The 21,084-nt window shown below is 44.3% G+C and overlaps 1 protein-coding gene across 2 annotated transcripts; it reads right to left on the bottom strand.

The window, feature by feature from the left end:
• Window positions 1-2,634: 2,634 nt before the first annotated feature.
• Window positions 2,635-19,103, bottom strand: TRNAU1AP (tRNA selenocysteine 1 associated protein 1). Of its 2 annotated transcripts, XM_040086356.1 has the most exons (10): window positions 18,996-19,103; window positions 16,333-16,409; window positions 16,088-16,185; window positions 15,261-15,360; window positions 12,709-12,761; window positions 11,938-12,069; window positions 8,691-8,810; window positions 7,121-7,283; window positions 6,199-6,232; window positions 2,635-4,033 (listed from the first exon to the last, which is right to left on the bottom strand). In XM_040086356.1, the coding sequence occupies exons 3-10, from the start codon at window positions 16,171-16,173 to the stop codon at window positions 3,897-3,899; spliced, it is 825 nt and encodes a 274-aa protein (XP_039942290.1). In that variant the 5' UTR covers window positions 16,174-16,185; window positions 16,333-16,409; window positions 18,996-19,103; the 3' UTR covers window positions 2,635-3,896. The 2 variants fall into 2 exon arrangements, with proteins under 2 accessions (XP_039942290.1, XP_039942289.1); XM_040086355.2 differs by lacking the exon at window positions 16,333-16,409.
• Between the last annotated feature and the right edge of the window lie 1,981 nt (window positions 19,104-21,084).

The following is a 21,084-nucleotide window of genomic DNA, read 5'->3' as shown; positions in this document are numbered from 1 at the left end:
TGGATTGTTGTGCCTGTGGCTGCCTGGGACACATCAAGGGCACAAGGCAAGTCCTGGCCTTGGTCAGCTCTCTATCAACTGTATTCTCCACCACTGCCTTTTCCCTCGAAATTTTACAGCAGAGGCAGCATGATCTTTGAAATACAGAATCATGGGACGTCCTGATTTGGAAGGGACCCACAAGGATCATTAAGTCCAACATTCCTGCACAGAGCACTCCAAGAATCCCACCATGTGCCTGGAAAAAATGAGTGTGTGCCGAGCAGGACCCTAAACCCCTTCTTAAAAAATTGACTGCACTTGGAAAAACCATTTTGACTTGGAATAACTGCTAGGGAAGAAAAAAAAAAAAAAAAAAAAAAAAAAAAAAAAAAAAAAAAAAAAAAAAAAGAGATATTTTCTGAAGAAATGCTCTAACCAGGAAAAAAGGGAAAGTGATCTCTGTCAGTGACATTACTTGAAGCAGCTCTATCAGTTTCTGCTACTGCATTTCAGATTCATACCCCATCCTGCCACTGAATTAGTTTCATGGTTAACCAAGTTATATCCAGAAATGGGTATATTCAGTATGCTTTACAAGATCACTGCAAGACAGCAAGGCTGGAAGGTAAAAATTCCTCTCAGATCTTGTTTAGCAGAAGCTGAAGATTAACAAGCCAATAATGAGAAACCCAGTACAGGAAGATTAGAGTCAAATATTTATCTCTGTTCCTTAAAAAGGATTCAGAGAAATTCCTGAAGGTGTTTTATATGTCTCACTGTGTGGGATATGAACCCATCTAAAGAAACTGATTCAAGTAACAGTAATTTTCTCTAGTCAGTCTCACATTAAAAAAAAAAAAAAAAAATCACTGTCAGCCCCTTTCAGCCCTCCTATCCATACATTTGCTAAAGAAATGCTTCCAGACTCCTCATCCCTTTGGAAGCAGGTCAGCATTGCCCCCAGGCCACCCCAATGTGTATTGTCAAGCTTTTAATTAAACACAGGCTAATGGCAAGAGACCACCCTGCAGCCTCACAGCTCAGCCTTTGGAAATCACTACTCTGTGCCTGAAAACACCCATATCCCTCAGCTCTGCTGAACATTCCTAGTCTATGTAACTCAAATGGCCATCGGAGTCCCTACAATTTCATCTAAATTGGATGATCGCATCTTCATCAAAGAACACAATAAGAATGTTTGAATTGTTTTTGGAATTGCTATAAACCTGCCTGCTGAAAGGCAGAGTGCTTCATGATCTCTGTTGCCAATATGGATGCAATTTTCAGGAATTACATAATCCCAGGGAGATGTGATATCATCTGCCTTGGACTTCTTGCCTTTAGCACATAGAGATAAAAGCAGATTTTACCTTATTACATGGAGTCCTTGTCTTTCATCCTGTGTGACAATAAATGGTAATCTGGGCTTTTCCTGTAGCCATCCAGGAGAAACAAAATCCCACACACTATTTAACTGGGATTCCAAAAAGCAAACCACACAAATGCCAGGAGGTGGCTGTTTTGTAGCTTTATATAAAAGTCTCTCCTGTGCGTCAGACACTGCAATAATGGCTGAGAGCTGAAAATGAACATCAAGATGAGTGATATTAAAAAAATAACAAAACAATGCAGAGATTTAACAGCTCCACAGAACCTTGGCTGAGATTCCCCCAAACAACCCCAAAAGCCTGGCTCATACCTCCAGAGAATGAGGCCCAGAGCCTTGCATCAACCTCTCTCCTGAAATGAAAGCTGGAGCTATTTTAAGCTCTGCAGCACCAGTAAACAAGAGTCAGCAGGTCATCTCTGCTGGCCTCTGCACTCCCAAATTATTTCCTCACAAGGGTCTGTACATGCCCAGCTCCCCCAAGAATTAGGAGTTAGGATGGGTTGGTTAATATTTACCATTTTTCTTTCCACAACAAAACAAATGCAGAGAGCAAAAGGATTTTCCCACAGGGTTGCTGTCTGATCCCTGATAACCTGCTCCTCTCTCCTCTAGAGACAGACTTGTCCAGAGATAGTTTATCCAGGCATTAGGGAATACTCCACAGATAGCAATGCTGGGCAGATGAGAACAGCAGAATAAATTTATATTGATAAATAAGTGTGGTTTCACCCCCTGGTGCAAACTGGGATGGCCAGTTTGTAAAAAACTTTTACATTGTAAAAGCTGAAATTCGTGGGAGTAGGAAAAGGCAACTCCAAAATAGGATGACAGGTACACAGGGCAGCACAGTAACAGAATGATGTACAAAGTGTTTTAAATGCTCGTCTTTGCATCTCTTCTGCAATGCCACTCTGCTGAATTTCCCAAGAAGAGGGGATGTCCTGAGCTGAGTGGCCACATCAGAGGATATAAAGCTCTGCTCTCTTCCACTTCTGCTGCTTCTGAAACTCCTGGAATGCACAGGGAACATTCCTTTCCTTACATTTCAGAGTAGGTGAAGGTGAGACAGCAGCACAGTCAGGGGCACAGCATGAGGAAAATTCACAGCAGATGAGAATGCAGGAGTCCAGCAGTCTTCTAGCTCCACCTGTAAGGAATAACCTAACTCTAGTCACATCACCATTGCCCTCACATCCCACATCCAGCTGATAGAAAAGACCACAGACTGACAAATAGGTCAAAATTATGGACACAAACAAAAGTGTAGTAGAAGTAGCTTTATCAAATTATTTAAATTTTGTGGCAAATCTCTGCATCAACATGGGCAGGGAGGCAACGAAACGCTCCGCAGTAGCAATTTCAGTTACCAAACTATTCCTTGGATAGACATTTATTACAGGTAGTTTCTCTGTTCCTATTTCTCCAAGAGTTTAAGGCACAAAAGCCTGAAAAAGGGCTTATAACATGTATATAAGTGCTATTATTTTCACTTTCACCTCTAATGTAACATATCAGCTTAAATATATTGCTTGTCCATCCAGCGTATACAACATCCAGTAGAAAACCACTCTCCAAGTTAACAACCATTTGTTGTACAATATAGCAATGCAATTGCTCTGACCTGTTTGTGCTGCAAGATCTTCCATTTCACTGGACATTGGAAGACACTACAAAATCTCACCAGCTCAGTGAGACCATCAAGGTGTATTCACAACAACAATAACAAAAAAAAGGCCTGATACACAAAATAACATTTGAATATGATTGCTGGAAAAAGTGTTTTAAACTGCTGGTTGATGGGGAATTATTTCCTCATACATAGTTGGAGAAGCAGGCCAGGTGTGCAAGAGATCACCAGGTAAAAGGCATCAGTCTGTAGCTTTATAACTCTCCTTTCTGTCTTTGCTCTCCAAAGTGCTCTTTGGGTTGATCGCTTAAGAACATCAAACTTGCAAGGTCAAGATCACAGCTTAAGTTAACCACAACATAAGCTTTCATTCCATGCTCAAGTTACAGCAACCCTGCCCAGTCACTGGAAAGATTTTGAGACATTTTAGTGGTGTCCAACAATGATCTTTTTTGAAATAACACATTCATGAGCGATGGGTCAAATTACTTAAGACAGTTGAATCGGCAGCAAAACAGAAAGATGGGTAGGAACCAAAATGCAAAGGGTAATTTCACTTAAAAGACTAACTTCTTTATTGTACGATGGAGTAGAGTCTCTCTCCAGTGCCATCTTGTTGGAAATTTATAAATTACAATTCCCAGTAAGTGTTAAGAGTTCATTTCAAGACAAAAGGAGTAAAACTGTTGCAGTTCTAATTTTCACCATGAATAAAGGTTACCATGATGCTCCTACAATACTTGTTCTCTACAGGAAAGGCCATAGTCCTCCTGTACTCCGAGTGCCAGACCTGGGTGGGGAAACGGCCACCCCTCACTACTGCAGGATCCAGGGGCAGCATAAGAGTCTGGAGCGCACTGGCAGATGTCTCACAGACACAACGCCTCAGCAACAAGGCTATAACACAGCTGGGATCTCTGATGAGACAGTGTCCAAAGGCTGCCAGTGACAGTCCATCAAGGCATCGTAGAGCTCTTCACTCTGTTCCATGAACTGCTTGTTTGCTTCATGGACATCTAACTGAGGCGTGGGATCTATGGGAGGAAAGACAGACAAATAAGTCACACATCAAAGGTGTTCAGAAAAATCTCACCCTGTAAACAAGTTGGTATATTAAAACAAACATGGTGGGAGTCTCAGTATCTCCAGGGCAGGCGTCAGAGGATAGTGCCAGACTCTGTTCAGTGGCGCCCACTGACAGGACAAGGAGCAACCACCTCAATATAAGCAATAAGTTCTTTTCATGGAGTGTGGCAGAGCACTGGAACACCTGCCCAGGGAGGGTGTGGGGTCTCCCTCTCTGGAAATATTCCAAACCCATCTGCATGTGTTCCTGTGTCCTGTACTGTAGGTAAGCCTGCATTAGCAAGGGATTGGACTGAATGATGTCCAGAGTTCCTTCCAACCCCAAGTATTCTGTGATCCTGTGAATCACCAAACATTCCCAGCACTTACCCAATCACAAACCTGACCAGATCAGCCCTACTCAATCTCTCTGCAATGGGATAAGGAATAACTACATGCAAACATGTCCTTTTTTACAGTGGTGATTGCCCCACAGGAGATCCAGTGAAGGGAACACACACCTGCACCTCACAGCCCAGCGCAGCCACCTGCACTGCCAGAAGGAGCTTGCCCTGATGGAAAGGGCAGGAGTAGAGACAGAGGCATCCATTCCCTTCTGCTCTCTTCACTGTGAGGTCACAAATGATGGATGGATGGATGGATGGGAGCGTCCTGTGCTGCTGCAAGCAGTCACCAGATCTCATCTTCCAAAGCCTCCAGCAGCTCAAAGCTGGAGTCACGAAGTTAGGAATGGAGTGCCAAAGCATAACATGTGAGCGTAGCCCTATTTTACATGTGGAAGAAATGTTTGGAAAGCATTTTGGGGCTGGACAAAAAGCCAGCAGGTCCAATCTTGTTCCTCCCAATGCACAGTGATGGACTCCCCAAACCCCTCCAGGGTATAAAGCTCACCTAACAACAGTGGTAACCCAAAGCTCAGGTTATCAGAGTAACACAATCACACAGGTCAGTGAATGACTCTCAGTACAAAGCTGAATTAATGGAAAGATTCTAAAATACCAGGAATAAAATGTTTGTAAACATGTGACTTCCCTATGAGGGGAGTAAGGCCTTGGCACAGGTTGCTCAGAGAAGCTGTGGCTGCCTCATTCCTGGAAGTGTCCAAGGCCAGGTAGAACAGGGCTTGGAGCAACCTGGTCTAATGGAAGGTGTCCCTGCTCATGGCAGTGAGTGGATGAAGATAGCTTTTGAAGTTCCTTCCCACCCAAACCATTCCAGGATCCTATGTCTGGTTTTAGCTACACCATGTTGTAACACATTACAGGAGAAGAGATTTAAGGAAAAGGAATGATATAGTGGCAATACATGAATTTGGTTTCCTACAAATGTAGGAATCTTTCACTTAATCAATCAGAAAAAGAGATACCAGAGATATCCCAACTCTAGTCCTGGGATGTTTGGTTCAGCAAAAGAAAAGCTCTCCTGGAATGCTTTTAAGAGCCATTAAGAGCTTCCACGCACATCATCACTCATACCTGTGGATCCTGTAGATCCACTACCATGTACTTTTTAAATTTTTTTAAGAGAAGAGTAAGATACACTGCATAGTGCAGATTACACTCAAGACAGAAATCTGGAATGGCTGGCATGAAATGATAGTCTCTTGCATCAATAAATGAAAGCTACTTGCACAGGTATCTAAAATGCCAATCTGGTTTAGTGACCCATTTCAAGCAATGACTACTTGAAATATTTTATCAGTGTGGTGACTAATATTATTCCTTTTTACTTTTAAACTAAAAGCACAATGAAGTATTCTGGGCATTAAATGTCAAGATTTTAGAGAAAAGCAGAATATCTACTTTTTTTCTTGGTAGCATATCAGAATAAATACCTCTACTAAAAAAGGGATAAAAATTTCAGTACTACAGAATATTAAAATCTCAGCGCTGGGGAAGTCAAACAGTTTCAGTTCTCACCGGGTTCAGACTAGGAGCAGCAACAGTAAAACCAGGATGCAACTGTTCTAGGTGATAGTGACCCACAAATTTTATCAGATTTACTCAAAGATAAAGGTGTATTATAAATTGATATTAGGGCCAATTTGAGAAAGTTTATCTCTAAGCAGTACAGAACATACAGACAACTTAAATACAAAATGTGAGAAACATACCTTCCAATGCATCCTCACCAACTTCTTCATATGTCTGCAAGGAAAAACAAACGCCTTAGGACAGTGAATAATTTTCTTTTGCAAGCATCACTTGTTGATCAGTACTGTCAGAGGCTGACTTATACTGAAATTATTACAACAGGATTCTTCACACATAAGCCTGTGTTCCATTCCCAACACTCCATGGTCAAGATCCTACACTAAACCTCTAACAGAGGCAGTTCTTGAAATTTCAGGGTTTAAGTGGGGTGACTATTTTGATGTGTTCTATCCTTTATAACAAAGTTTATGAAGGGTCCCAAAGGCACTCTGAGCACTGCCTGTACCAAGAGAACTCTTCTACCATGACAACTATATTGAGACCCTTTGCGTCCTCCAGACCTTTTTTTACCTCAGCAATATAGTGTCCATAAGGCAACAGGACACACCAGGGGCTAAACACTAAATAGTAGCTATACTAAGACTTTGAAGAGATCTATAGGAAGAACTCTTGTGTGTTCAGTCTGGAGCAGAGCAGACTGAAGGCAGAGCTCATTAGGGTCTGCAGCTCCTCCTGAGGGACAGCTCCGATCTTTGCTCTCTGTGACCAGGGACAGGACCTTAGGGAACTGGCTGGAACTGTGTCAGGGGAGGGTGAGGCTGGATATCAAGAAAAGATGCTTCCCCCAGAGGGTGCTTGGGTACTGAACAGCCTCCCCAGGAAATGGGCACAGCTCCAAGGCTGCCTCAGCTCCAGGAGCATTTGAACAATACTCTCAGGCACAGGGTGGAATTGTTGGGGTGTGCTGGGCAGGGCCAGAAGCTGGACTCAATGATTCCTGTGGGTCCCTTCCAGCTCAGGACATTCTGTGATTCTCAGAGCTGAAGATAAGATGTTCCCATCCCACCTTTCAATCTCTGTGGTGTTTCTGTGCTGCCCTACCTGCATGGTGCTCTGGGTGTAGCCATACTGGGGGTAGCTGTAGCTGTAACTGCCCGTGTTCTGGTCGTACCCCCACTGAGCGTAGTAGTTGTGATACTGTTGGTAATACTGGTTGTAATTATAGTTGTACATCTGATTGTACTCCATTGGTTTCACACGATTACTTCAAAAAATAAAGCAGGAGTAAGTTGCAATAGAATAGTGCAGAACAAGTATGAAAAAAGCAGTGAAATAGCTTCAGATACAATGTGGTAAAGAGATAAGGCTTAGTCTAACATGCAAATTTCAATCTTTAAAATATATTTACTATTTACTGCAACAATATTTATTATTTGCATATATTTGCATAAAGAAAGAGTGGTTTAAATTTAATACCCTTTCCTGTGTTCATATTCTTCTTCATTAATAAACATTGCTTTCATTCTTTATGAGCTAATTGGGTATCACTTCCTGGCTTTGGGAAGGGAAGAGTTCAGGACTACGAGCTTCAGTTTAGAAAAATCCTGAACCACAATCCAGATACAGGAGTCCCTTTTTCCTTCTGATAAAGAGGATGAAGTTAAGTGATCTGCAGCTTTCTGAGAGAAGGTACTGAGTCTTGCTTTACATGAAGAGTTGACTTAAAGCCTTGCTGAAAGCCTTCAGTTTTCTTTTGTAAGAATGGAAAAAGATCTCCCTTCTGCCACTGTCATACAGAAACCCAAGCAAGGACTCGTCCCTTTCTCTCTGAACTGGGTGGTCTTTAATGCACAGACTTGAAAAAGTTAATGAAATAAGAACTACCAGTAATCAAAAAACAAACTTAAATACCCTGAGAACTGACTAAAATTCCTACTCCTTGCCATAAAGTGGCAGCATTCCCAAGGAAACAGGATTCCACCTACTGTCAAGATTTGAAATAATGCGATGACAAATAGTGTTTGGAAATGGCTATTTCTACTAATGATGAAATTAGTGAGAAGTAGGAAGAAGGAAACATCAATCTTCTTATCATGATAGACTCCTTTTTTTTTCTTTTATCTTCCTTTCCCACGCCCCAAGACTTACGAGGTCACTGAAAATCTAAATATTATTCAAATAGGGAGCAATTACTATGATTTGTATTACCCTAGTGCTACGAGCCCCAAGTCAGACCAGGATCTCATTGTATCAGGTTCTGAACAAACACAGAAAAAAAAGTTAATCCCTGCCCCAAAAGTCTTACATGTAGTAGACATCATAACAGAATTAGCAAGGTAGTTAAGCTTTGCTATCCAGACATCATTAAGCCAATTTAAATTATTTCAACTAAATGCAAAGGAACATACACTTTAAAAACAATCATATTTAACTAGTGTGTGCACATATGTATGGATTTAATAATGTATGCAATTCAAAACAGTGTAAAATGCTTACTCTTGAGCTAATGTTATAATTTCTTTGAACTCCTGGGCATTCTGATACTCCCCATATTCACTGGTATTCCTTCATTTTGTGATGGAGACATCTAGGACATGTACCCAAAGCACTAAAAGGCATTTAAAACTAGATATGATTTTTCATATAAATGTCCAGCTGTTCCTCTACTCACGCTTTTGGTATAGCCACACTCAAGCGTACAGGTTTAGAGCCCAACCCCACAGCTCCCTGACACTCTGTCAGTGCTCTCTTCTGTTCCAGTTCATCCGTGAATTTCACGAACCCGTAACCTCTGCAGAGACACAGAACATCTCACATAAAACCAATCCCAAAGAACCGTGCCTAACGCTATAAAAATTAGTTACAGTGAAGTTTGAATTGGTTTGGGAAACAGTGAATGAAAATGTTCATTAGGGTTGTTGTCCCTGCTTTTTGGAGAGAGGAAATTATTCTGCCTTCCAGTTGCTTTTCCAGAATTCCTGAAGCCCCATATCCAAGCTCTGGCAGTACCTTCAAGGGCTTGTCAATGTAAAGTAGTTCTTGTGCCAGTGGATTCCGGGGAACTGGAAGTGAGCTGACACAAGTCATATCGAAATTCATGAACTGACACGTGGTAAAGCTGCAAATCTCTGCTGGGAGGATACTGATAATCTCAAGAGTTGCAAGTCAGCACAGGATCGACAAGATAGACTTTGCTTTTATCCAAAACTGCCTCACTGTGATGGAAAACACTACTTTTTCCTAGGGTCAATGAGATGTGCTTTCCAATTAAGTCTGCTTTTCAACAGGATAGGCTTTCTGCCACTCCCAACAATGGCATTTCCAACAGTGGGCCTGAAAATGAGCTCTTAACATCAAGTAGCTAAAACCTGCTCTGAGAGCACAGCTGAAACAGGGACAACACATCCAGAACCGCTGGACTCTGCAACAACCCTTCCCTGTGGTGTGGCAGCACTGCATGTCAACCAGACAGAAAACTCCAACTCCCTCCAACCCCAACAGTCTTTTGCGTGGGATTTAGATGCTACAGTGAGTCAGAAGCCATGCAACAGCATCCAAGAGGGCAGTGCCAGGATCCCATCATGGGATGGGCTGCCTCACGCAGCAGAAAGATCAAAGGCTTAGGTGTGGGAGGGTAAGAGGAATCCATCTAAGCAAAGGAAGAAGTTTGGGAGAGAAGGGCTTGTCTACCTGGGAAAAAGAACAAGCTGTAAGCAAGGGTGTATTTACAGTGCATTATCTATTCTGTGGGAATTACTAAACACCAAGTAATGTACTGTTTTGAAAGCAGCATCACTTACTACTCATGGGAGCTCCCCACTGGCAGCTATTTCAGAGAAAATGTAGTACCTTGCACAGCAAGCTCCACACACAAGTCCAAATATCTTATTTATTTATATTTATATATATATAAATATATATATATACAGGTATGGATCTACCCTCCTCACAAAAAGACCAGATCAAAGCTTAGGCTTATCTAAATACAGCTAGATTATTAAGCACAAGTAAAACTCTACACAGACCCACATTTGTTTAACTTGCCCTCTGCCAAAGGACTATGGCAAATTAATCCAGCGCAAGTCAACATCTAAGTCAGTTTAAGGTGTTCATACACAAACCAAACTAAGTTTCTAAACTGCTAAAAGACTCCTGCAGATTTTCAGATGGGACCAGGAGTGTGTAAGAGAAACTGGAAAGACTGGCAGTTCCAAAATAGAGACAGATAGTGATAGATCCAGTGTACAAGAATAGATGCTGGCTGCTGCAAGTGAGACAATGATTCTTCCAAGTTTTCCAGACACTGATTCTTCCAGCTCTTCCAGACATTTAGCTTTTCCACACCAATGGCTAAACCATTGGTCTGGAAAGAAATAATTTCTTCCTGGCCAGGACCTCCCTGCAGACCTTGTGTCCTGTTTGGAAAAGTTTGGAAAAGCCCTGGCACCTGCACCCTCAGCACAAGGCAGAGAAGCAGGCACAGCACCACAGCACCATGCTCCAATTTCCTCTCCTGTGTGACTAAGAGGTGCTGGGAGGAGGCCTTCCTGCTCCACCAGCCCTGGCTGGAAGGGCCAGGGCTTCACTGGGCATGTCCAGTGGAAGCCTTAAGCTTCTCTCTCACATCACACTGACACCTGCAGTTGCCTCAGCTTTGAGCAATTACACAAGTCGCAACAAAGCCCCTGGCACCAACACTCTGGCACTGCCAGGGGAGACAGCTTTGCTCTTCCCAGAAACCGGACTCTGAGTCCTTGCTCCTTCCCCATTTCCCAAGCTACCACAGATGCCCTTTCCTTAAGCTCTGCACCTATGCACAGCTCCCAAAACCCAAATAATAGTCCAGCCTGCAGCACCAACACCTGTTCTACAGACAGAGACTGAAGCAGGTGCAACACAACAGGAACTGTGGGGTTTATACACTGAGGAGGAGCAGAAGGCACACAGAACCCAACCCAGCAGTGTCAGTCCCAGGTGAGGTGGCAATGACAGCATGAAGACTCAACAGCCAGAGAGACTGAGTAGCTCTGCAAGAGGTTCAGGTTGCACATGAAGAGGAACTTCATGACTGGGGAGGGGTGCAGCTGTGGAATAGGCTGCCCAGACAGACTGAATTATCTCTGTCCTGGGAGGTTTTCCAGGCCACACAATTCATGGATGATCTAGTACTGGCTGCAGTCCTTTTAGGAGCTGGATCAGAGACCTCCAGAGATTCCTTCAAACCAGCCTGTCTAAGACTGAGAAACCGCCAATGAGAAGGTGGGGGGACATACAGCCATAGCCTATATCTTATCCCAAAATTCTCACAGGTATTATATCAGAAAATTGTGCTTCACTGAAGCCATGCTCTGCTTTGGAAACAAGGATGCTCACCAACTGCTCCTTCCTCTGGAAAATATAGCTTAATTTTGTGCTGTTTAGAAAATGTTTTAATTACATTAAGAAATCCAACTTTTTGATACCTGTTTTTGGCAAGACATTTTCAGGAAATACAAACAAGGCAGCTACTGAGAACCTGAGAGTGAATCACAGCTTCGTGTGCCCTACCCTGTTTGAAAAAAAAAGTACAGCTCTCACAGGAATATACACTCAATAGCCTAAAGTTTGTAAAGCACAATTCCACCTGAGAGTCCAGGAAGAGAGTGTTTCAAGATTACTTAAGACATTTTTTCAGCATTTTAAGAAGTGCAATAACACACAAAGGGTCTCAGATGGACAGAGGAGTGATAATACCCATGGTGACTATGAAAACTCAAGCAAACTTCAGACTGAATGGCCAAGAACATTATATTTAAAGATTACTAAAATCTAAATACTAAAATACTAAGCCAAAAGAATTTTTTTTCCCCTTGCTGCATTCTATCTTTCCTGTTGCCACGTGTGAAGTGAAAAAAAAAAGTGAATAAAAGACAACTTACTTGGATACTCCTGCCTGGTCCAAAACAACTTTTCCACCTCTACACGATGGATAAACTTTAACAAAAAAATCATATAACATCCCATCATCCACGTCGGGAGTCAGGTCTCCCACAAAAAGGGAATATTCTGGACTAAAGAAATAAAAAGAAAACTTCTTAAATACAACCATACAAAAAAAAAAAAAAAAAAAATTAAAAAAGGAAAAAGGAAGGGACATGCTAAGTGACAGTTACCATTTAGCCGAACTATTTGCACTCAGAGAAGAGTGATATTAAAAGACCATTTAATGGAGACTTTAAAGTGTCACCGGTTAAGCTGCTTAACTAAAATTTTTATTGACACTGCTTTTTCAAGTTAATTCAAGCAGCATAACCAACCAACTTAACACTGCTTTTTATTTAAAAATTACTTCCCTGCTTATTACTCACAGGATATCTCTGATTTCTAAAATGGCAAAACCCCCCAATATCTCATTTAGAGATATGCTATTTTCAATACATAGATCCTAAATTATAATATATAGATCTTAAATTATAACATATGAATTAGATACTTTGATGCTACAAAGTTTAAATACCTTTAAGGACACTGGATAAATGTGCTGTGCCACACACAGGACAAAGAACAAAACTGGCAGTCTAAGTTCTCCTCCCTCTACTAAAGACTGCAGCGCTGAACTTTGGGTTTACCCATTTTGAATACTTTTTGCAAGGCAATTAATAAAGACTCATTAAGCCGGAAAAATTATTATTTAAATATTGAGCACTTACCTGGTATCAGGCTGTTTTCCATATGTTGCATAATTCAATTTAAATCGCTTCGCCTGAAACAAGACAAAAATGAATCCATACATTCAAATGTTGTCATGTGAATACACACAATCAGGGAAAAACACAATAAGCTGATTTAATGCAATCTTAATGCTGACACATGTTCAACGCCTTCAGGCCAGCCAGTTAAGGTAACAAGCACATTTTTATTTAGCGTAAATACAGACATAATCATGAAAATCAAAATCTGAACAGAGGTAGTAATAACAGATGGTAAATTTCTTCCAGTTTAAGGTCTTAAAATGAAATGACAGCACCACTACTGGACTTCTGTGATTTAACACAAACACTAGCAGGTCAGAATCCACCAAACTGGAAAATGGAATCAACCTGAATCTGGAAGTGTGGCTAAATACTTGGCTCTGCACATTTAGTAAGATCCAAAATTAAAGGGTTCTGACAGAACTACATTGGACACTGGAGGCCTCTTTAAATTTTGCATCTGAATTTATTTTTGAAACAAGTTTCCCAGCAGCCTAGATTTGTGCCCATCTGGAACTCTCTGTCCCCAACCTACCAGACTTCAGCAACTTGTCCCCAAGCAACAACTTACACGTAAGTTTAGACCAAGATCTAAGGAGACCAAGATCTTTAGATCAGGTCTTAAGAGATCAGGGGTTAATCTCAGGATCAGAAATCAGGGTTTCTGATCACAATCAGAAATGCCCTAGAGATCAGGGTACTTGTTCAGTACAGTGAAGAGTCCAGTGTGTTCCTGAACCTTGCATGATGGATTTCCTTCCCTCAAAGACAAGTAAATAATTCTTGGGAAACAGAGCACAGACTTAACTCTAGGATACATTCCTGTTCCTTGCATGCTTGCATTCTCTGGAGCATAGGACTACACAACTTTCTGTGAATCATTTACAAGCTAATACAAAATTTAGATTCCACTTTGAAGCACTTAGATCTTTGTTATTGGATCACGCTCTTCACTGCAATATTCTGTGTTTAAAATCAACGAGACCCCTGACAGTACTTCCACTCAGATGGGAACTGGGAACACCAGTGCTTGGAGAAGAGAGACAGCACCAGCACAATGGCTCTCTTATTATTCCTTTGGCTGCTTCAGTATTTAAAAATAAATAAAGGCATGAGCCACACTGAAGTTTTCTGTAAGCAAAAGTCTCTAAATGCAAAGGATGAACTAACTAGTTGCCTGCTGAGTGCACTGATATGGGCTGCTGTGGATCTCTGGCATCTGTAATTCTCTCCATGTGCAAATCACCCCTCCCACACTGTGGAGGGATGCACATCCCAGCACTGTGTTTTGAGCAAACTGTGAAGAAAGATGGGTATTCCCAAACTTCATTATTATCTTACTCCTTACAAGAGCTGCTCTCTTTGTCTCTCCAGTGACTACAGAAGGCATCCAGGATGATCAGCTTGCCTTAATCGTGAGCAAATACGTGAAACAGATATCTCCAGGCCTCTCATGGACTCCTTTTAGCGGGGCACATGACCCTCTCAGGAACGTTGACTAAATAGTCCAATCTGAACTTCCTGGTTTCCTGCTCTGGGTATTAACTACTCTCAGCAGGGAATCCATTTACCTTGTATATCACACATAACTGAGGTGATTCTAGAGCTGCTTTATGAATCAGTCACCCCAGTTACTGCAGCCAATTCCTGTGGGTACAACAGACAGCTGTGTCAGCCGTCCCATTTTAATCTACCACATATCAAGTCAACATCCTAAAATTAGCCTCACTGACTATTTCTCCTCTTCTTCCTAACTACCCAGCTTTTACACAGAGGAGACATTAGTTATACACTACAATTATTCAATACCCTGCATCCTTCTCCACTGTAAAGACGTTTGAGTAATTTCTGTTTGCTAAGGGCCAAGAGCAATGCAAGATTAAAAGTCATGTTTCTCTTGCAAATCAAAGTTACTCAAAAGACAGTGTGAACTTGCATGTTCATCCTGTACACATGTAACAACACACACAGTTAAATTCTCAGGTTGCCTCATCCTTGAAAGTGTTCAAAGCCTAGTTGGATGGGGCTTGGAGCAACTTGGTATAGTGGAAGGTGTCCCTGCCCATGGTAGGGGATGAAATACAATAAGCTTTAAGGTCCCTTCCAACCCAAACCACTCTGTGACTCCATGATTATACAAAAGGAGAGAGATGGAAGAATTGTGGTGGACATACGCTATACTCAGCCTAAGTTCTTCCTTGTTCTTCTCAGGTTTCTGATTAGTCCAACTTTGGTAACAGCAGAAATCCTCAGACATAAAAAAACCCATACCCCACAATACTTCTACAGCTGGATTTTATCTAGACAGTCACAATGAAATCGGTGGTTTTTCTCAACAGTTTTCTGAGCAAGAACATTAACACTTTTACAGCCATAACTTCAATTCTATAGCAAAGAAGAATCCCAGTTTGCTAACTATTGAATCTATCTGTAATCATTAAAAATACACATTCTACACTATCTGTCCCTTACAAGTTTTGGTTCTCAACTGGCTGATCCCATTTACTCACCGGTGTAGCACCAGGAAGTGGTTTTCCATTGATTTTGTGTAAACATTTCTCTGCAGTAGCTAGATCTGCAAATTCTACAAAGCAATAGCCTGCTGGAATTCTGAACATACAACACAGAAGAGATGAGACAAAAGTTATAAATTTAAAAGATATCTGAGGAGGAAAGTTGTATTTTAGATAACTGATAGGAAATTTGCTATAGCTGCAATACATAGAAAAGTTTTTGGGTTTTTTAAGTATAAACATTAGCTACCAAATAGAAGCTGGATTTCAAGGGATAGCCCCTACTTACCATAAGTCAGGTCAGCAAAAGCACATAGAAAATGGTTTAGCTTACAGTTTGCTTCCTACTTTCATTGACCATCAATTTGCCCACTCAAGCTTAAACTACAGAAAACTGAAATTACAACTCTTGAAAGAATAATGAATAAGAATGAAACTAGTTTGTTCTGCATAAATCACTCACTTGATTTCAAATGAACTCTAAAGGTTCTCTTATTGCTTCAAGTCACACTTCCCACCTCTGTCAGCATCACATAGCTGCACTACAGACTAGTGACCAAAGCCTGGGGAGGTGTAATTCCCAGAGGGATGGAATGAGATACATACACTGCTCTGACTGAGTGCTGGAGCACTGCAGGATGAGGGCCAAAGCTTGTTTGTTGAGGGAAGGCTGAAGAGCCAGCAGTGCCCTCTCCATTGCCCTCATATATATTTCCATATTGGTGGCAGCAATGGTGAGAAAAAGGGAAAATTCACTCTGATATGGAAGGATCACAGTGACACTTCAGTCCAAATGCACTTGGAGAACAAACAGAAACAGTTACCCTGTCAACCTGTTTCGAATGATTTTTACACTCAGTACAAGCTCTCCCATAGTGGCAAAGGCTCTTGAAACAAAGTTTTCATCCATATAGGGCTCCAGCTATAAAAGCAAAAAAGAAAAAAAAAAAAAAAAAGAAAAAGAAAAAGAAAAAAAAATGTTATATTGGGGCATCTACAAAAAAGAGAATATATGTGTCAATGTCCCCCTAAGCAGTTAAAACATTATTGAGAAGGATTTTACCCTTACACTTCAAAAAGAAGACTCATTTAAGAGGGTCGATGCCACTCAAAACCAGCAGGCATGCATGAACCAGGCTCAACAGTCTGCAAAGTGGAACCCAAGAGACAGCATGAATTTCAGAGAACAGGGAGCTTCACAGAAGGATAAAAGCCACTCAGAAACATACAGCAACAAACTGAGCATTCACTACAGGGGACAGGGAAGAAGGTGGCAGGCTCCTTCTCCATGTGCAAATGAAGGCTGGGCCAGCACTGTGGGTACACAGGTGATGTCCGCCTTGAACAACCCCAGAGATACCAGGGCAGCACTTGGGGGAAGCCCTGGAATCGCATCCCACAGTGAGTCTATGCTTCATCCTGCCCATGAGAGCACTGACCATGTTCATGTCACAGGGGGGAATGGCACTGTGCAGGTAAGAGTGTATGTGAACATGCTGGAGAGCAGGTGTCTGTGTGGTGTAAGGGACTGACAAGCGGGAAATGGTGCTGGAATTTGGATCAAATATACTATGAAGAGCCTGAGTGAACAGGGCACCTCTGTGTATAACAGAAACTGGAGGAGGGAACTAACCAAAATTAAAATGGAGCTGAAAAATATATGTACAAAATATATATATCTCCATGTATTTACCTAAGACAGGTGGCTCACGGTAACCTACAGCCCTCAAGTATTTGTGCATCTGTCAGGTATCAGGTGGCTTCACGGTGTACAGTATGTGAAAGAAGGTGACCATAACAGCACTTGCATGTGTAAAAGGCAGCAGATGCCCTGTGAAGGTGAGAGTGAAGCAGAACTGACTTGTCCCAGGAGCAGAGACAGCACCACTCTGCACAGATGTGCCATGCAGGGTGATCCTGGGGGTGTGTGTACAAGAAACTCAATTTGTAAAGACAAGCAGTTACTTGGATATGTCGGTATGGCTCAAAGAGCCACGGCTTGCTTGTGAGAGTAGTGATGAAAAAGAAGATGGGCTTTATGGTAGAGAGGTGGCAGATAACCCTCTGTGTGGGGAAAAGAGAGAACAGGCTCCATGGAGTCTCCATGCATGAGCAGAGGCAGTGGAGGACTCCCTGATACCATGGCAAACTGCGTGTGCTGAGTGTGTGTGTGGGAGAGAAGTACCTGGTGGGATTCTCAGGGATGTGTTGGGCTGTGTGTACACACACATGAGAGATGAGGAACACTACATGCAAGCAGGACTGTGCTGGTGTGAGCTGCAAGAAAGGGGCTAAAGGAAGATGTGTGTCCAAGAAACAGGTGGCAGGGAAGTTGTGACATGCTAGTGTGACTGTACATGCATAGCGGAGTGCATGCAGATGTGTACAAATGTGTGACAGACAGCAAAGACACTACAGGCAGCAGTGGGACCACGTGTGTGTGTCAGAGTGTACCACAGTGGCAGCAATGCAGGCACCACAACACACTGAGCACACACACACATGCAATGCAGCTGGGTGGCAGAGCATTGCAACACATGGGGCAAGTACACAAAAGTGTGAAAGTGTGTGCTCAGCAGTGAGTGGTGAAGGACACAGGGGCACAAGAGTGAGGGTGTGTGAAGGGCACACAAGGGACACTGTGGGCTCTGCATCACTGTGAGCGTGCCCACAGCGTGCACGTGAGTGGGCAGCAAGACATCCCTGGCTGAAGAAGTACCTGTGAGTGTGCTTCACACAGGTGCTCCTCCTGTCAGGTACACACAGAGGCAGGAATGAAGGATGTAGCAGGGTGTGTAAGTGCTTGTGAATGCCTGTGCATGTAGGAGAGTCAAACTTATACACTATGAGGGTGTAAGTGCACCCACAGGTGTGCATGTAGGGGGCAGGTTGTGAGGGACAGTCTTGGACAGATGCATGCAAATGTGAGTGCCTACAAGTGAGCACAATTAGCAGCACAGCCATGCACAATATGAGCATGTAAGTGCCTATAGCAGCTGAGCAGATAAATCCTCAACGCATGCAAGTGTACACACTGTGAATATGGGAGTGTGTAAGTGCCTCTTAAGAGTATGGAAGTGTAAGACGTGGTGCCCATGCATGTGTCTGCCCACCAGGGACACTGGTGTGTGGCTGTGACCCGGCTGCAGGCAAGCAACGAGGGTCACTCTCACTAGGGGGGAGGGTGTGTGTGCGTGTAACTGCTCACAGATGTGTCTGTCAGGCTGGGGTTTGTGTCTGAGTGTGTGTGTCAGCCTGTGTGAGCATGTCAGCATGCACAGGAGTGTATGAGGTGAATGTCACTTGGGGAGTTTTAGGTATATGGGGGTGTCAGTGATGTGAGGGGGTTAGTCAGGCAGGGAGAGGGTCAGCTGGTGTCAGGTGTCAGAGCGAGGGTGTCAGAAGTGTGAGGATTTCAGTCTGTCGGTTGCCCGAGTGGGTGTCAGACTGAGAGTGCCAGTCAGTCACATTGAGGTTGTCAGTTGCTGTAATGGTGTCAGACAGTCAGCGTGAGGGCATCAATTGGTGTGAGAGAGTCAATCAGTGAGTGTGAGCGCGTCCGCCAATGTGAGGGTGTCAGTCGGTCGGTGGGAGAGTGTCAGCCAGTGTGCGGGTGCCGGTCAGTGACAGTATCAGCCGGTCAGTGCCTTCCGCGCCCCCGCGGCCCGGCCGCTTCCCCCCGTAGCTCCGCCGCCCCCTCACAAAGCCGCGCGGTCCCGGCCGGACACTCACGTCCCCCATCCACAGGCTGGCGGCCATGCTGCTCCCGCAGGCCCCGCAGCGGGTTCAGCGGGGCCGCGCGTTCCACCTCCCGGCCCGGCCCGGCCCGGCCCGGCCCTGCCGCCGCCGCCACACCCCTCCCTCCGCCCCTACCCCGGCGCCCCGGTGCCTCGGTCCCTCCCCCGGTCCCTCCCGCCGCCGCCGGGCCGGCCCAGCCGCCTCCTCCGCGGCCCCGGCGGGCGGAGAGAGCGGCGCCCCCGCCGCCACAGCGCCCCCTGGCGGCAGGAGGAGCGGCGGGAGCGGGAGCGGGGGGAGCCGCGGCGCGGGGGAGCAACCTGCGGAGGGTTTGGAGCAACTCCGGCTGCCTGGAAAGAGATGGTAGCGAGGTGCGAACCGGTCTCTTGTACAGTGCCTGCAGTGAGAGGGCAAGAGGAAATGGCCTTAAGCTGAGACAGGAGATTCAGATATTAGGAAAAGATCATAGAATATGCTGAGTTGTGAGAGACCCACAGGATCATCAAGACCAACTCTTAGCCCTGCGCAGGACATTCGAACCCCTGTGCCTGAGAGCATTGTCCAAATGCTCTTGGAGCTCTGGCAGCCTTGGGGTTATGACCATTCCCTGGGGAGCTCAGTGTCCCAGCACCCTCTGAGGGAAGAACCTTTTCCCGATAGCCAACCCAGCCCTCCCCTGACAGAGCTTCCGTCACAAGCACTTCGGTCATCTCTTCAAGGTGACCACTGCTGTCAGAGCTGGTACAGGGTTTACAAGGTCAGACAGGTTTTGACAATGTCGGAAGGCCAAAGACTTGATGTGGGGTTTTTTTGTGATAGAGAGGTTCGCGAGAGACTATGATCCTGGCTCCCCTCCACTCAACGGGGCAGCAGCTGCATCAGAAGCTTCGAATCCCAGCCGAATTGGGGTTCTGAGCTTAGACCGCTGCCTCTTCATACAGATAGGAGATCTATCCTCGGGGTCATCACCTCGGAACGTGGGGTTGGATTGGGTACGGTGTGATCCTCTTCTCTTGTTTACTTCCGCAGGCTTTCGGCAGCGAGGGTGTAAATTCCTGGAGAAGATGAGTCCCCTCGTACCGACGGAGCAGAGACGAACGCGCCCGATAGCTGGTTGGTATTTTCAGCATCCCGAGAACCGGTTGGAATTTCAGCATCTCCCGTCACGGGTGAGCCCTGTGCCCTATTACGGAACACCAGGCATGAGCTGAATCCCTGGCTGTGGCTGTGCAGGCGCTGCCGCACGCCATAAATCCCGCTCCTGGCGACAGGGACACTCCAAAGCCTCCGCACTATTTTTGCCGCGGTGGTTCGGGCTCCGGGCGGGTCGGGCGATGCCTCGGCCGTATCCCGGGAGAGGGCAGCAAGAGCTCGCCGGTGTCGGGTGGAGCTTTTCCGGTGCTGGCACTGGGCAGCTTCGCGTGATGGAGCCAATTCTGGAACTCCTTCCGAAGCGATGCATCAGCGTCCGCTCAAATCTTGCCTCGCAACATCTCTCCTCCACGACTAATCCCTGAAACCCACCGGGAGGGGAACGGAGAATTCTTTTCTCTGCTTTTCTGTGCAGACAGAGCAGGGGATGGTTGATTGTTCCTATATTCCTGCAGGAGACTGTGAGAATCCTTCATCCTCATTCTGAGCAGGACCTGCACCTCTCATCATGCTGAAGCACAGCCAGTATTGGCTGGTCTAGAATATCAGATATTGGTGCAAGACATGAGATTAACAGTTTATGTGTTTTCTGACATCTGAGTCCCTAGAGCATCCTCAGGTCATTTTTCTCCAAGTTCCTCCCTAAAGTGTAAAATCTAGCATGAAATCAGAAAGGCAGGAACACCGACAGCTGAATGAAGACCTTGGGTTGTCAAGTTGCACTTTTTGTGCCACGGTATCACTAGCAACCTGGTCAAATTCACCCCCCTTTAAAGCCCCTGCTGTGTCTGCCTTTAAGATGTCAGCTTCCAGAATGGTTTTATTTTCCCAACATGGCAATTTATCCTCTGGTTAACTTGGATCTCTGCTCTGGAGAACCCACAAAGCTGTCGCTCATTCTGTTATTACTTACAAAACCCACTATTCTTTGACA

This window comes from Hirundo rustica, chromosome 25 (genome assembly GCF_015227805.2).
Source record: "Hirundo rustica isolate bHirRus1 chromosome 25, bHirRus1.pri.v3, whole genome shotgun sequence".
Classification (NCBI taxonomy): domain Eukaryota; kingdom Metazoa; phylum Chordata; class Aves; order Passeriformes; family Hirundinidae; genus Hirundo; species Hirundo rustica.
Note: the sequence above shows the minus strand (reverse complement) of the source record. Positions and strands in the feature narration are given on the sequence as shown.

Excerpts from the sequence above, each read along its gene's own strand:
- TRNAU1AP (XM_040086355.2), bottom strand. The coding sequence starts at position 19,022 with ATGGCCGCCAGCCTGTGGATGGGGGAC. Across the intron at positions 12,762-15,260 it reads CACTTCCTGGTGCTACACCG|GCGAAGCGATTTAAATTGAA; the intron begins GTGAGTAAATGG and ends GTCTTGTTTCAG. Across the intron at positions 8,811-11,937 it reads GACCAGGCAGGAGTATCCAA|AGGTTACGGGTTCGTGAAAT; the intron begins GTAAGTTGTCTT and ends GTGTCTCTGCAG.